At 50.8% G+C, this 16159-nt stretch overlaps 1 protein-coding gene across 1 annotated transcript in view; it reads right to left on the reverse strand.

Annotated features, from left to right (window-relative positions):
- SPTBN1 (spectrin beta, non-erythrocytic 1) overlaps nt 1-16159 on the reverse strand; it is a 179377-nt gene that overhangs the window by 9808 nt on the left and 153410 nt on the right. The window contains exons 20-32 of the mRNA XM_081100735.1: nt 15132-15395; nt 13981-14205; nt 12746-12835; nt 12294-12575; nt 10787-10917; nt 9383-9587; nt 8633-9007; nt 6277-6521; nt 4973-5111; nt 4147-4231; nt 2110-2306; nt 1019-1131; nt 295-358 (exon numbers count right to left, since the gene is read on the reverse strand). Coding sequence (XP_080956861.1) covers nt 295-358; nt 1019-1131; nt 2110-2306; nt 4147-4231; nt 4973-5111; nt 6277-6521; nt 8633-9007; nt 9383-9587; nt 10787-10917; nt 12294-12575; nt 12746-12835; nt 13981-14205; nt 15132-15395 — 2415 coding nt within the window. The remainder of the gene's footprint in view (nt 1-294; nt 359-1018; nt 1132-2109; nt 2307-4146; nt 4232-4972; nt 5112-6276; nt 6522-8632; nt 9008-9382; nt 9588-10786; nt 10918-12293; nt 12576-12745; nt 12836-13980; nt 14206-15131; nt 15396-16159) is intronic.

Consider the following 16159-nt stretch of genomic DNA (forward strand, 5'->3'; position numbering starts at 1 on the left):
AAACAAAAAAATAAGTATGTTGCTTTAAGGCAACTGAGCATCCCATCAGTTAAAAGACTCAAATAAACATGAATTTAACGCAAACAAATATGAAACCAAGGAAGGCTATGAATTAAGTAAAATTGTAACACTGTGGGTGAAGTGGAAGCCAAATGGTCAAACCATGAGGATTTGGAAAGAGTGGTTCTTGACAAATGGTAGTGAACTTCACAGTCCGGACCATGGCTGGTCACTGGCTGTCCGTCTGCTATTAAAGTTTTTGTAGTTTTGGTAGGTTTGAGAGCGGTAACTAACCCGTGGAGATCCCTGTTCAGCCGGCAAACCATTCTGGGAAACTTGCTCTCCTTTCGAAGTATCCCTGTTGGGTGAAGGCGGAAAGAGGACGGGGAGGGGGAAGAAAAGGAGAAGAGGGAAAGAGAAAACAGTAGGAAAGAACGGAGAGAACATCAGTCACTTTTATTACAGGCTTTCTCTTCGAAAAACACATGCAACCCTCTTTTGCACAATTTGATTTCTTTTAAAATCTTTCTAAGTGTTTCTCACCCACTCTAGACGGGGCAGAAAGACTGCAGGCCCATCCTCCCCACAAGGCAGCACTGGGTTTATCACGGAGCTCTTACCACGGCACAATAACAGACTTTCGGAAGCAGAGTGATTTCTGTCCTTCCTGGGAAGTCACCCAGAACTTTCAAAAAGCATCTCCCCAAAATCACTGGCAAGAAATCTGGGTGGTTCACTCCATCCATGAAATCTTATGGGAATTCTGAGTGTGTGTGTGTACCCGTGGGAGCACCTACGGGCAGTAGAGAGGGCACTGTCTATATCCCCTACTGCTGCCTACCCAGCAATGTGACCGTGGACAAGCCAGGGGTGCCTACACAGACCCTAAAAGCTCTACAGAAGGAAGTAACAGGAAGGACATGGGGTTAGGCCGGCACCCACAGGCTTAGAAAAGATGCTCCTCCCTGCACCTCACCTGCCGCTCACGCTAAGGCTCCAGGGCCGTGCCGGGACTCACCACTGCTGCTGGGACTCGGTGTCCTCAGAAACCTTTGTGCTCGGCTCGGGCGAGGGCGGCCGCCTTTTCCTCTCCTCTTCCTCTTGCTGCCTGCGCACCTCCAGTAGCTCCAACTGAGAGAGAACAAGGTGGCGTTCAGCAGAGCCCCGAACTCTGCCTCTTTTAAGGAGAGGTTCTAGATGAACCCAGGAAGTCCTGGACGCCGAGTTTTCTACCCTGGGTCACAATGGCCAACTAGTGGCTCTAACATCCTAAGCAAAATGGCATTAGGATCACAGAGCTGCAGCCACAAGCCCAAGCGACAGGAAACGGGATCCGAGTGATGAAACAGGTCCATTGCAGGGGCTGGGAGAATTCCCAGGAGTTGTCTGTATGCCCTGGGGACACTAGGCTCAGTTTCTACACAAACCGGCAGCTCTCAACTCTGCTTAGGAAGCAGGGCCATGCTGGCTTCCCATCAGAGCTCAGACACCACTGGGATAGTGCAGGGGTTCTCAGGCTCCCTGTGTGTGGCAGGGATTGGTGTTCAGCCAAAACCCAAACAACACATAAAAATTGGAGTGAAAGAGCACCATTAATGTAAACCATAAAGAGTCGGTTTTCTACCAGGAGTGCAAGTGTCTTGGGGGAGGAAACACCAGTGAACAGGCCCTATTAAAGGCCTTCATATTGGCAGAGATATTTTTGGGAACGGTGAGGTTTTCAGTGGTCTAGGCTCAAGCTAGGATGATGGGAATTCTAATTCTGAATTTGTGAAGACAGCTGCAAGGCTATGCTCCCTGGAAACCCAATGCTGCTGGGAGCCACAGGACGAAAGACGGATCAAAGGAGAAAAGCAAACCCCAATCCATCAACTCCCAGGCAGGAAGCTATCAGAAGTGACCTTAAATCCAGGTGCCTAGGAAATGATGGAGGGGTGATGGCTCCAGAGCCTCCCCAGGTTCTGAACCAAGATAGCCACCCATTTCAGGAAGATCCTGGCTGCGCTGAGAAGCAGAGGAATGATGTGAATTCCCAGGTCTAGGAGGCGAGCATTTTCGGAAAAGAGGCTGCCAGGGGAACCAACAGGCCAGGCACCCGGCGGCACATACCGTCGTCAGCCGCTCCAGGGCGGAGAACCTCTCATCCCAGGTCGCTGCAGACTTTTCGAAAGCCTCGTGGCGCTTGATGAGCTTCTCCACCTCGTCCACGCTCTGGCCAATTTCCCGGCTGGATAGGTATGGCTCCTGTCCGAGCAGCCAGGCCTCGGCCACACTGGCGTCCCTCGAGAACTGATGGACTTCCAGAACTGCACAGGGTACCGAGAGTGAGTACGGGCCAGCAGGGGGCCTGGCAGCCAGGGGTGGCACTGCCCTCTGCTGGCAGCTGCCTGCACAACCCGTCTATAGTCTAGATCAGAGCTGTCTAAATAAATGTCAAGTGAGCTACCGATGCAACCTCAACTTTTCCAGGCGCCACATTGAAAAGAAACGGGGGAAATTAATTTCAAAAGCGTGTTTGAGACAAACTGACATATCAAACTGTTATCATATTCAACATGTCATCAATATAAGAAACTGATATCTTTTCCTCTGTCTTTGAAATCTGAGGTGTATTTTAGGGTTCGGATACACCTCAGTTTGGACCAGTCACATTTCAAGTCCTCAAAGGCTACCTGTGGGCAGTGGCTACCATACCAGACAGCCCAGGCCTTGAAGGTGCCCTCTGCTCACTGAGCCTTCTCGAGTGAGATAAACCTCAGACAAACCTGCAAGGAATTCAGTCTACATACAATCAGACAGACTATGCCCGAAGGAGCAGGCATTCACAAAGCACCCTTTCGGGGGTTGTAGTTCTTTTATGGGGGCGGGGGGGGGGGGTGAGAGAGCAGGAGGGATATGGGGAGTTTTATACAAAATGGAGATGATGTGGACTAAGGCTTTTGCCTTATTCGTTCTGTTCCTCCGCACTCAGAGAAAGTGTGATGTCCACCGCAGCTGTGCGAAGGCAGGTGAGACCTCGGGCTGTGCTGTGGTGCACATTAATTGTCATACATCTCCAGCAGCAGTGCTCGGGGCTACGCAGGTAAAAAATGGACTGCAGGGAGCATCCGTGCCCCCAGGAACTGCCAGGTGTCTGTCTCCTTTTGTCATCCTGGTAGCCCCCAACCAGGCCACAAGGAAAAGGTGCCACCACTGCACCAGAGACCTGTCACCTCACCATATAAGCTGGCACCCACTACACAGGGGGTGCAATAGGGGTTTTGCTGAACTACACTGAACCTGCCCTGGGAATTCTAAGAATGTACAGCAAATGCTCATCCAAAGAATGGTCAAAAGTGGGATTTCGTTTTCGAAAGAGGGTTCTGGGCACAACAGGGTGAGGTGGCTTCCCCAGGTCTCTTACACACCTTTTAGAAAAGGCCCTTGGATTCTCTTTCTCGTAAGCAACCCTGGGGTCTGAGGGTGGGAATAACACCAGGACGGGGCCCAGAGCCCAAACACAGAACGGCAGCGTGCACAAATAATGCTGAGTTGGGCTACTGTTAAGAGTTCATACCAATTATTAAATGTTATTCCCAATATTATGCGCTCTGTGATTTCACATATTCCTCTATAAAAAGAGATTAAAAGGAGAGTCCATCTCAGGGGGTCATTGTGGGGAGTAAATACAGAAAAACCTATGAGACACTTAGGATAATGCCCAGTTCCCTGTAAAACATTTACCGTTGTTAACTTTGATTTTATTTTGTCCTCGCCCTTCTAAGAGCACCAAATATAAGACCTAATCAGGCCAACTTTCTACCTCCTCGACTCTGCAGTAATAATCCGAGGGTAGTGGGGGGACCTTCCTTCTGTACTCCCCCAGAGGGATACCCAATTCTGCCCTCCCCATGCTGTTCCTAGAACACCCAAACCCCACTCACAACAGGTGATCAGTCATGAGGTGAAGAAAAAAAAGCCTCAGGGAACTACTTAACAGTCCTTAGCACAGATGGTGAGATAGGGAATTAAAAAGGGGAGCGTTTATTCCAAACATCATTAAGTGATAACATCACATCAAATCAACTAAAGCAGGAAAATAAACTGGCATACTTTCAAGGGACACCCAGAAAGAGCAGAGAGAGAAAAAACCAAGTATGTCCTTACTCAGTCTTAACCACTCCCATCGGTCTTCCCACTTGTCAATCATTTCTTTCCTCTTCTCCGTCAACTGCAGTAACTTTTCCTTGATCTGTGAGAAAAGCAGCACCAGGGGGACATCTTAATAGAAGGGACCACATCCTCCTGGTTTCCCCTTGACAGGCCACTCCACGCACGAAAAACACACTTTCTGTCAAAACCATCACTGAGCCAGGAAACCCATGGGAGAGCAGAGGCAGCAGGAGGGTGGAGAGCCAGGCCTGCTCCCCCGAGCGGCTTTGTCCTGAGGCCAGCTCTGCACTGAGTCCCTCCAGCCCCGGGGGCTCCCTAGGCAAACACTTCGGGAGGGAGGGAGGGACAGCAAGGGGCCGAGCCCTGACCTCTCCGGGAACTTCCAGGCCCCTGAAGGGGCCACACACAGACTAACCAGCTACCTCTGTACTACCGTTACCCTAACTGGAAGTAGCAACCGCCACTGAGGAGCAAAGGGATCGAGGGCACATGCGAGGGCGAAGGGGTCACCTGGGAAGAGTACTGATGAAGCTGAGAGAGGCCGAAACCTCAACCTGGGGCCCTCACACACTGTCTGCTGGGCCTCGGATTTGGAGTTCCTGGCTCTGCCCACAGCCTGAGTAATTGTTTTCTACACACACAGGAAAGAAGCAAGAAGTTCTGAAATATAGATAAGTATGTGCATATGTATATATAAATGTACATATGCATTTTTCTCTGTGGATACATACACACACGTACACACATACTCACAAAATAAAGTCATTGTACATCTTAACACAGCTGCGGTCACCCTGGGACCCAGAAATAGGGCACCTACCTCCTCAGATGCATAGTGCTTTCTCGCCAACAGGGATTTCCCAAGTTCAATGCAGGTTGTGAAACTGTCGTTACGAGCATCAATTTCAGCTTTGATACCTTGATGATTATTCATCAATAGTTCAACAGATGACACATCCCTAAAATGGGACAAATAATACCCCCTTTAGGAGATCAAGCTTTCCAAATAAATGGGTTGGTTTCAAAACACGTAATTAATTAGAAGGAAACTGCTTGACGGCACGATTTACCTGGAAGGTCTGAGTCACACAGTCTGAGTCACAGGAGCTAAAGGGCGATGACAGTTTAATTCAGGACCAGCTAAGTGTGCTCTCATGTGTGTGTGTGTGTGTGTGTGTGTGTGTGTGCACGCCTGAGCAATTCACAATGGCTGCCAGGCAGATGCTGGAAAAACCACTGGATGTCTGTTCACACTTACTGTGAAATGCAATTCAGACTCTTCAAGAAGGTACAGGAGCATTAACGTGTGTCCCCAATCGTACCCCAGTGAGTTAGCTGCCAAAGGTTCAGCACATGTGTGTTCAAAAGAGCAGCTGGTATCTCCCTCCTTCTCTGGACACGGAGACACACAGAGCGGGACCAGCTCAGAAACCAATGGCTGGTGGAGCCGAGAGCTTCTCATGAGCCAGAACCTAAGCCTGGGAGTCTGATCTAGGAAATACAGTATATACATTATATGTGCAATACATATATTTTACATCCACAAACACATTATATTCCATGTATTTCTTCTCTTGGGATGTGGCTCATTGCTCAGTGAGATAGGGGCTGGAGCTGACAGGGGTGAACTGGAAGCTATGTGCCTGCTTGTTCATCTATGAGCTTCTCTTCACTGCTTTGCATGAGAGACAGCCAAAGGGAAGATACAGAACAAGTATTAATCATCTTACACCATGGGAGCAGATGCAGGGTTAAGAGACTCCTCCAGCAATTGTCTATGAAAGGGACAGAGTGGTTTTTAATCTAACGGACAGATAAAGAACTCAGAAAAGCCCCCTCACGTCAATGACGAGGCAGAGCTAGTCATGCCCAAGGGCAGGAGAGCCTGGGTGGGTGTGGAACGTGGGGGCAGGTGGAGGGAGAAACGGGGCGGGCCCGCCAGCGCTGGGCCCCTCCCTCCCCGGCCAGTGTGTGCAGGAGGCAGCGCGGCTCCCCCGACACGCCTCCCCACCCTGCTCCGGCCTCGAAGCGTCAGGCCAGGCCCCAGCTCTCTCGGGACGGTCCCATCTACACACTGCCCAGGGCCACTCGCTGGATTTCCTGCCCAGGAAGCTGGCGTGTTACCTGGGCTTCTCCTGGGCCTCGATCTGCCGGATGACATCCTCCATCCACAGCATGAGGTCCCGCACCATGCTGAAGAAGCGGAACTTGTCCCCCGTGTCCACCAGCCGCACCCGGCGGCCCTCACAGGAGTCCAGCAGGGCCTTCCAGGCCTCCAGGACCTCGTTCTCCCGCTTCTGGATGTCATCGGCCTTGTCACCCGCGTAGGCTGCCTGGAGGCGGGCCGCGTCCTCCTGCAGCTGCCTCACCTGCAGAGTGGCGGGGGGACAGCCGGGTCAGAGGCCGGGCCTTGGCTCCATCACCCCACACTTCCTTCACACGTGTGCCCCCCACTCTTCTGTTTACACACCAAGTCACAATGGGTCCCCCGACCCCGAGATGCTCACAATTTCATCAGGGAGATCCGTCACCAACCCCAAGGGCACTAGAAATGTACTGAAGGACAATATTAAGTTCTGCATAAACGATGGAACAAATGAAAGGCTACAGCACGGTCCCCCGGAGGTGGCCAGGGACGTAAGGATGATGCAGAAAACATTCGTTTTCAGGGTAAAGACAATGTTTTTATCACGGGAAACTGCCAGGAAGAGCACTTTGAGAACAACTTTTTCCACGGCTGTTTGATGTTGCTGAAAACAATCTATGTGTCATCTCTAAGAGCTCGCACATCGGGACCGTTCAACTTGAAAAGCATAAAAATGCAGCATCTAATGTAGTTGAAAAACAACAACAGGCGAATGTCAAAGAAGGTACAATTTTAACTAGACAAATTTCAAAACTTAAATGTCAAAACCTTTGCAAAAACAGGAAACGCCAATGGGCCTTATAAAAAGAGGCCACACGGAGATACTGTACTTTGTTATCTATTAGTTCAAGTTGGGTGATTTACCCCCAGTGAGCTAGTTCCCCACCGACAGGACAACGGCCACAGCTCCTACAGGAGGCGAATGGCGGCAGCAGCAGCAGAGTTAGAAAAGCAACTTTGATTCTAGGTCCTCACTTTGGGGACCTTACCCTACACATTCTTGCACACTTAGGAAATGAAATGCACATAAGGTTATTTACTGTAGTGTTGCCTGCAAAAGCAAAACGACTGGGAATACAGTCCATGCACTGGTTAATGCACGAGGGCCCTTCCACACAAGAGGGCCTGATACAGCCATGAAAATACCAGGGAGGCTCTGGCACTCAGCCAGCGCACAGTGGGCCCTTTTACATTCTGCATGACGCAGACCCTAGGCCGCTCCATGTATCTCTTTAAGCATTCCCTCAACACCATCCACCCCCGTGGTGGCAAAGCTGCAGCACTTCTGCCGGAGCCTCAGCTGTGACCCCCTCTGCTTCTAGAAGGGGGCGAATCAAGGGCAAGTGAGACAAAGGCAGTGAAGGTGGTCCCTCCACAGAGCAAACCCCAGAGCCCACAAGAGAACGGGAAGGCAGATGTGCCAGATCAGGGTCGGCCCACGCTGAACCTGGCTGCCTGTCTTATAAATAAGGATGCCCTGGCACACAGCCATGCCCCGTATTTCCACACTCTGTAGCTGCTTTACGCTGCAACGGCAGAGCTGGGTAGCCGCGACAGGAATGGAATGTCCCGCAAAGCTGAAAAGATTTACTATCTTGGATTCTACAGAAGTTTGCCAGCCCCTACACTATATGATCAATGTGCTCTTAATAGACAAGAACAAAACCCCCAATAGACTGAGGGCTGGTATCTACAATAAAACTGACTTCTTCTCTAGGACCATGAAATCTGGGGGGAGGAGGGAAGGATACAATTTATTTTCCACCTAAAAGACTGAACAAGAAACTGCAGAGACGAGGGAGTGATCCAGAGTGAGTTTCCTACAGACTCTGACTGTTACATGGTGATCGCTGAGTCAAGCACCTTTGAACCAGAGTCTTAGTGTTAGCATTTCACACTGGGGAAGACACCAGCATATGACAAGGTCAGAACCTGGTTTTCCTTTGTGTCATGTAACGCAGACCCTGGGTGATGTAAAATAATACGGTATTCTTTTGGAAACAATTCTGGATAGATATGCTAACATGATACAAATTCTTGTTGAGAAGGTCTATTACTTGCAAATGCTTTGTGTGTGCATCTGGCTTATTTTAATCACGAGGATGTGCCTCTAAACAAGGTCTCCAAATGCAGCAAATGTAGAACTTTCGGACTGGTGAGTTCTCCCAAATAAATGGAGCATTTTCACATGCGTGCGTGCATGCGCACGCATTTAACTTAGGCCACTCTTTGAGGCATGTTTTGGAGTCAAGGAACAGCGAGAGATTCCCAAAGATGCTCTGGAAAGAGAAACGCACCCCCCTTTCCCCCCCCCCCCAAGGCTCCGCCACCCACCTGAGTGCCCAGGGCCTGGATGTCGTGCTCGAACGTGGTGTGCATTCTCTGCAAGGTCTCCACCGTGTTCTGGTCTCTCCCCAGCTCCTCGGGGAGTTTCTTGTGCTTGTCCTGTATGCGCCCAAAGATCTCCTTGGCGTCGTGGTAAAACTTGTGCAGTTCGTAGGAGGCAGCGAGGATCTGGGTTCGTGTGTCAATGAGCTCCAGCAGGTCGGCCCAGGCTTCGTTGAGCCCGTCCTTCCACTCGGCGATGGTGGCGGCGTCCGAGTGGCCTGAGTTGATGAGCTCGTCTGCCATGTGATTGACGGTGTCCACGCGCTCCTGCCCAATGTTCCCCGTGTCCCGAGCAAACTCCCGGAACCGTTCCTGCAGCATCTGAAACAGAGGTGAGCGTAAAGAAATCAGTGAGACTATCCTGCACATTTTACTTCTTGACCACACGAACGTCCTCTGGAGAGAAACAAGGAGTATGCATGACCTGGCGACAGGTCTTAGCTCTGGGACCTGTTATCAACCGGAATTCCTTCCCACTCATTCCCTGGAGCCCGAGTAAGGCACGGGCTCCATGTCCTTCTTCCACAGAAAGGGGCACAGAGAGGTTAAACAACCCAATTCAAAGTCGCCCAGTGACAAACAGAGTGGAAATGAAATCCCATGACCTTGGCGTACAGGGCATTTTCTCTGCTTGCAGACGGCCAACCACACCCGTGGATCACTGCCCACCCGCCTGTGCTCCGCCCCAGTACTTGCCGTGACGTGCTCGTAGTCCTGCCCCAGCTCGTGCGACCCTGCGACCACCTCCCTCTCCGCGATCCACTGCTCCAGGTCGTCCACCTCCCGGTTGAGCTGGAACAGCCTGTGCCTCTCGTCCAGCTTGCCTCTCCGCTCCTCCGCCAGGTCCTTCAGACCCGCGTACAGCTTATCCACTTTGGACTGCCTCATGCTGATGCGCTCACTGAAAGGGGGAAGGTGGTGGGGGAGAAGGACTTAAATGTCAAACTTCCTTGAGGCAGAAAACAAATGGGGTGGGAAGGAAGCTCTGGTTAACCTATTTAGCCTAAAATATAAAACAACACTCTCAAGTTTGACTTCAACTCCAAGTAAAGAAGAGCCAACATGTAAACAAGACGTAATTAAGGCCCAAGACCACCTGACATGATGGAGGGAGAGGCTCTGACTGTCCTGTTGGCTCTGCAAGTCAGGATTTCCTCTGACGTTAAAAGTTAATGCAAAATCCAGGAGCCACCCCACATTCTCAGGTACCATGCTGCCCAGAGACAGGTGGCACCCCTGAATGGCACACACCTGTACCTCTCTGGGCTGTGCGCTCTCCTTGGCCAGGAGGGCAGGCCCTGCCCTGCTGCTCCCCACGGGCCCTGGGTGAACTGCACCCACCTCTTCCTCTCTTTATCCCTAGAATAACTGTCTTATAACAGGAAAGCAGAGAGACGAGGCTTCTTGGTGCCTGTCCCTGGAAGCTGGGAAGGCCACCTTCTGGGGATCCTGAGCATGAACACCCGAGAGACCCCATCTCCAACCTGCCTTGGGTAACGCACAAGGCCTAATCCTTTCCTGAGTCAGCTACAAACACAGAAAACCTAAAGTGACGGCCACTGGAGTTAACACAGGAGCCTGGCATAGAGCTGGGAGTGCCACACGCACCTCTTTTATCTTCTTAATGCTAAGGCATTCGAGGACTTGAGGTGTGTGAGGCAGGAGGTGGTATCTTTTGGTTCTTCCTGGAGCTCTTTTACTTAATAGGTCCACTTCTATCTACTAGCGACTACTAGTAATCACACTACCCCACTCCTCTCAGAACTAGAAATTACTTTCCTAGAATGGTGACCTTTTCAACGCACCGGTAGGCGCTTTGATAATGTATCTGTGCAAATCATTCTGCACTTCTGACTCCAGTCACCAATGGTCTTTTAATAGGGGCCTGACCAGGAGATAGTTCACTGACGAGAACCATTTCCTACCTAACAGCTCACCCTCCTATGCAGCAGAGGCCTACTGGTCTGTTATCAAGATGCTTCTCAAAGCTCTATGGTGCCAGTTACTCAGGTGAGCGCCAGCCGCAGCTTGGGCGCGGGTGCAGTAAGAGGCCCTCACTGGAGAGTGGGTAGCCCGGGCTCGCTGGACAAACAGCATCACCTTTCAGGATGGCTGTCGGCCACCAGGGCCCGGCTGGTCTTGGAGAGCTGATGCACCGTCTCCGCGTAGTCCTCCACCGCCTGCTCCAAAATCTGGTGCTTCTTCAACATGGAAACGGCACTCTGCTCATCCTGCAGAGAGAGGCCACCGCAGTCCCCTCAGGCCCAACACCACCTTCACAGGGGCAGGATGCCACGCGGAGGGGCCAGAGGGGAGACTTGGAGAAAGAAAAGCCCAGAAGCGAGACCTGGGCAGTGGAACACAGAAGCAGTTCAGGAGCGTCAACAGGGCCTGGCCGGTGTGGCTCCGTGGTTGAGCGTCAACACATGAACCAGGAGGTCGCAGTTAGATTCCCGGTCAGGGCACATGCCCGGGTTGTGGGCTTGATCCCCAGTGCGGGGTGTGCAGGAGGCAGCTGATCAATGATTCTCTCTCATCATTGATGTTTTCTATCTTTCTCCATTTCCCTTCCTCTCTGAAAACAATACAAATATATTTTTCTAAAAAAGAACAAAAAAAGAGTGTCAGCATGAACTAGACCAGTGGTTGGCAAACCACGGCTCGCGAGCCACATGCGGCTGGCTCGTTGGCCCCTTGAGTGTGGCTCTTCCACAAAATACCATGTGCAGGCGCACACGTACAGTGTGAAGTTGACTTAAAACTTTAAGTAAAGTTTATTAAGTTAATTTTAGGGAACATTGTGGAGTGAAAGAAGATGCAGTGTCGAGGATTGAGAAAGGTATGTTGAGATGGTTTGGACATATAGAGAGGATGAACGAAAGGAGATAGACGAAACAAGTATACAAGACGAGTGTGGATGGGAGAGTTGGAAGGGGTGGACCTCAGCGAACGTACATCAATCAGATTGAGGACGTTTTTGGCAAAGGCCAGCTTAGGAGCACCCTAATTAAGTTAATAACAATGTACCTACCTATATAGTTTAAGTTTAAAAAATTCAGCTCTCAAAAGAAATTTCAATCGTTGTACTGTTGATATTTGGCTCTGTTGACTAACGAGTTTGCCGACCACTGAACTAGACCGTGTAAAGGACGAACGTGAGGCAAGGGGATGACTGAGACCCTCTGAGCAGGAAGGAAGCCAGGCCCAGCCAGTGTGTGCTGAGGCTGACTCCTCACAGTGTCACAGACAAGCGGGCTCTCAGCATTCTGGAGCCTGGCAATGGTTGCAAATGGTCTTAGAAGTATCACGTGAATGTTATAAAACTTAGGTAGCCCTGTAACTAAGCGTGTAAGACGGGTTCTGGCAAATTTAAATTAAAAAAAAAAAAAACACAAAAAAAGATAGGACGACCCATTGTTAATGACATGCCAGGATTCAGACAATAGAATCCCAGGCACCTTTATGCACCAGGGTGCCCCCTGACACGCAAAGGCAGCAATGAGATGTCCCACAAAGACATGGCCATCAGCAAAAGGCTCGGGGAAAAGGCTCGGGGGAGAGCGGCTGGGTGCGTCCAGCTTCCTCCCTGGGGGCTGGACCCGCTCACCTTGGCCTTCTCCTCGGACATCATGTACAGCTCCTGCTCACTCATCCACGCCTCGGCCTCGGCCGCGTCGAAGTAGTACTGCTGGGCCCTCTGCGCCTCCTCCAGCCGCCGGTGCCGCTTCTCCGTCTCCTCGATGAGGAGGCCCCACAGCTGCCGCAGGTCGGCGAGCCTCTGCCGGATGGCTTCGGCGTTCAGGCTGCTGCTGTCGGTGACGATGCTCTGGCTCCTCTCGAAGATGTCGTCGATGCGAGGCTGGTGCCCCTGGATTTCCTTCTGGAGGGTCTGTGGGAGCAGGAACACGCACCAAGTTTGCTCAACAGCGACAGCGTGCCGTTTACGCCCAGCGGTGAGGGCCCCGGGGCACGCGCCAGCCTGCAGGCTCTCTCCCACGCTCCGCCTTCCAACAGGAGCAGCATTTGCCAGACGGAGGGAACCCGAGCAGAAATGCTTACCTGGTTTTTCTTTATCAACAGCTGCACGGTCTGGAGGTTGTGGCCATGATCCGTGGATGTTGCCAGAGGCATCCTCTCTCCAACCCACAGCTGGAGAATTGTAAACAAGTGGTCAGGGCCGCGCAAAGAACAAATACTTGACGTGAGCAAGTACGGCAGGGAAGAGCAGGGAAGCGGGCGTGAGAGGAAGTGTGTTCGATCCTCCTGGAAGGCTGTGGAGGAGCCCGCCCTGCTCTGACATGGGGTGTGCGCTGGCTCCCAAATCTTGCCCCATCCTCAATGCTCAATTTATTGAGTCCTCATGCTTAATTTTAATTTTTAAATTTTTTGCTCTTGCCCTGGCCGGTGTGCTAAATGGTTAGAGCGTTGGTCTGTGCACTGCAGGGTCCCGGGTTTGATTCCCGGTCAGGGTACATATGTGGGTTGCAGGTTCATCCCTGGCCCCAGTGGGGCGTGTGGGAGGCAACCAATCGATGTGTCTCTCTCTCTCTCTCTCTCTCTCTCTCTCTCTCTCTCTCTCTCTCTCTCAAAAGCAATGGAAAAAAATATCCTCAGGTGAGGATTAAACAAAAAATTACTGTTCTTGGGTCATTAAGATACTCATGCCTGGCCAGTGTGGCTCAGTGGTTGAGTATCGACCTATGAACCAGAAGGTCATGGTTTGATTCCCGGTCAGGGTACATGCCCCAGTTGTGGGCTCGATCCCCACTGTGGGGTGTGCAAGAGGCAGCCAATCAACGATTCTCTCATCACTGATGTTTTTCTTTCCCTCTACCTTCCTCTGAAATCAATTAAAAAAAAAAAAAAAGCCGAAACCGGTTTGGCTCAGTGGATAGAGTGTCGGCCTGCGGACTGAAGGGTCCCGGGTTCGATTCCGGTCAAGGGCATGTACCTTGGTTGCGGGCATATCCCCAGTGGGAGATGTGCAAGAGGCAGCTGATCGATGTTTCTCTCTCATCGATGTTTCTAACTCTCTATCTCTCTCCCTTCCTCTCTGTGAAAAATCAATAAAATATATTAAAAAAAAAAAAAAGACACTTGAGAATATCTTTATAAAAACCGGACAGAAAAATGGAGTTGCATTTCATGTGAGCAGGGAAAGAACCCTCAGAATGTACATGACGTCGGCCTTGAAAGCTCGGCTCACCCACGAGGCCGCGGTGAGACCCACCAGGAGGCCTGGGCACTGGCTCCACAGAGGCCAGGCCCGGAGGCGGACAGGAGGGTGTACTCACGATCTCATCCTCCACATCCCTGTTGAACTGGTGGATCTCCTTGGAGGCCAGCAGGTTGTGCTTCCGCTCATTCAGGGGCTCCAGCAGCTCCATGAACTTGGTCTGCACGGTGAGGCGCTTGCTGTCCACCTCGTCGGGGCTCTCCCCCTCCTGGCTCAGGGCCTGGGCCTGGCTCTGCAGCTCTTCGATCTCCTTCTTCCGCACCTCCATCTGGTTCTCCAGCATCTGAGGGCAGAAAACAGACCCCCTTTCAACCGGAGACGAGGGCAACTCAGACCGTCCTATGAAATGTTTATTTGGGGCACTGGCCAAAAGGCAAGGTTGAGGAATATAAATGTATACAGCGGAGAGTCTAAAAAAGTGTTTCCAAACATGCATGAAACTATCCATGGGCATTCCACTCTGTGGGCTGATGTTAAAAAAAAAAAAAAAAAAATCCCTTTCTAGGATTTTGAAATTTGGAGAACATTTAAGTTTATCCAGGAAATGGGAGGAAAATAACAGGGAAAACAAAAAAATGAATTATGGGGCAAATTTCTTGCACCCTGAACCACTCGGATAACTGTCACATACATCTAGATGTTATATAGCAAAGTTTGCAAGCATGACTACCTTCCTTCATGTATTTATAAATTTACATTCAGTTCATGCAGAACTGAATGAAATGAATATTTATTCAACTGTTAAACGGTGGGACCATCCATCAACTAAAATGATGATGATAAAAAGAGTCTTCCCGCGCACAAACACCCAATACTTCTACTGATGTTGTTTCTTTCCAGTTGGTTCTGGAAATGCCCCATATGCTATGGGAACTAACACTGTGCTGGCTGAAAATCCCTTCACATAGAGCAGCGGTTCTCAACCTGTGGGTCGCGACCCCTTTGGCGGTCGAACGACCCTTTCACAGGGGTCGCCTAAGACCATCCTGCCTATCAGGTATTTACATTAGGATTCCTAACAGTAGCAACATTACAGTTATGAGGCAGCAACGAAAATAATTTTATGGTTGGGTCACAACACTAGGAGCTGTATTTAAAGGGCCAGACGGTTGAGAACCACTGCCATAGAGGGTGGATGGCTGTGGATGAGTGAGGACTATGGCAGTAAAACAGACACAGTCCACGTCGGCAGCTGCCCTGCCCCCTCACCTGCTGCTTTTTCAGCAGGATGTTGACGCTGGTCAGGTCTTTGCCGTAGTCATCAGACTGAATCTGACTCTCCAGGCCGTGCAGCCACTTGTCCAGGTCGGCGCAGCTCTGGGTGAAGAGCTCGGCCTTGTTGGCGTCAAAGAGCCGCTGGGCCTTCGTCTGGGTGGTGGATTCAAGGACTTCCCACATTTTATGTAAACCCGTGAGTTTCTCCTTCACCACGGCTTCTGTCTCGGGCTTTTCTGAAATGAGCTGCATTCCTTCCTAGAAAACGCAAACCACCGTGGTGATAAATAAATAGTTCGCTAAAGAACAAGTGTCACAGTGGAAAACAAACCTACCATGATTTGATCAGTGATTTACACACACACACACACACACACTCATCCCCGCCCCCCCGCCCCCCCCCCCCCACCCTCTCGACACACACACAGTCTTTTCCACATGAAGTTACTACTTGATAAAACCGACGATGACCTAGTCAGGGCACCGGCTTTCATGAGTGACCAGCAGGAAATGATTATTGCACGTGGCAACTGTTTCAACTGGGGTAACGGGGCATGTCATGCTAATAACCTAAGACTTCAGCCCCTCCACACCACCCTCAAAAGACCATTACACATTGTTTTAACTGTTTTGAGTAAGAAACAATATAAAAAGTTGTCAAGGAAGAGAAGGGAGGATGGGGACCTTCACCACATTCACGTTTGGTTATGCTCTTGCAGCACAGAATCTCCCTGGGCTGAAAGAATACATTTCAAATTATTACAGTGATTAGAATACAGTACTCATACAAGAAAAATAGGGAAATTTAAAAATATGTAACATCTCTACATTCTATGCGACTGGACTAATCAGTCTGTCCCGGTCCTATACATGGACGACGGCAAGGACACCCCTGCCCTGGGCCTCACAGCCCCTCGTGGGCGGCAGACGAGATGCACAGCAGAACCTGCACACCCAGCACCCACGGGAAGGCCCGGGGCCCACGCACCAGCCCGAGGGTTTCTGCTGGGTGCGAGTCAGGC

This window comes from Myotis nattereri, assembly GCF_964212035.1.
Source record: "Myotis nattereri genome assembly, chromosome: 10".
NCBI classification, from domain to species: domain Eukaryota; kingdom Metazoa; phylum Chordata; class Mammalia; order Chiroptera; family Vespertilionidae; genus Myotis; species Myotis nattereri.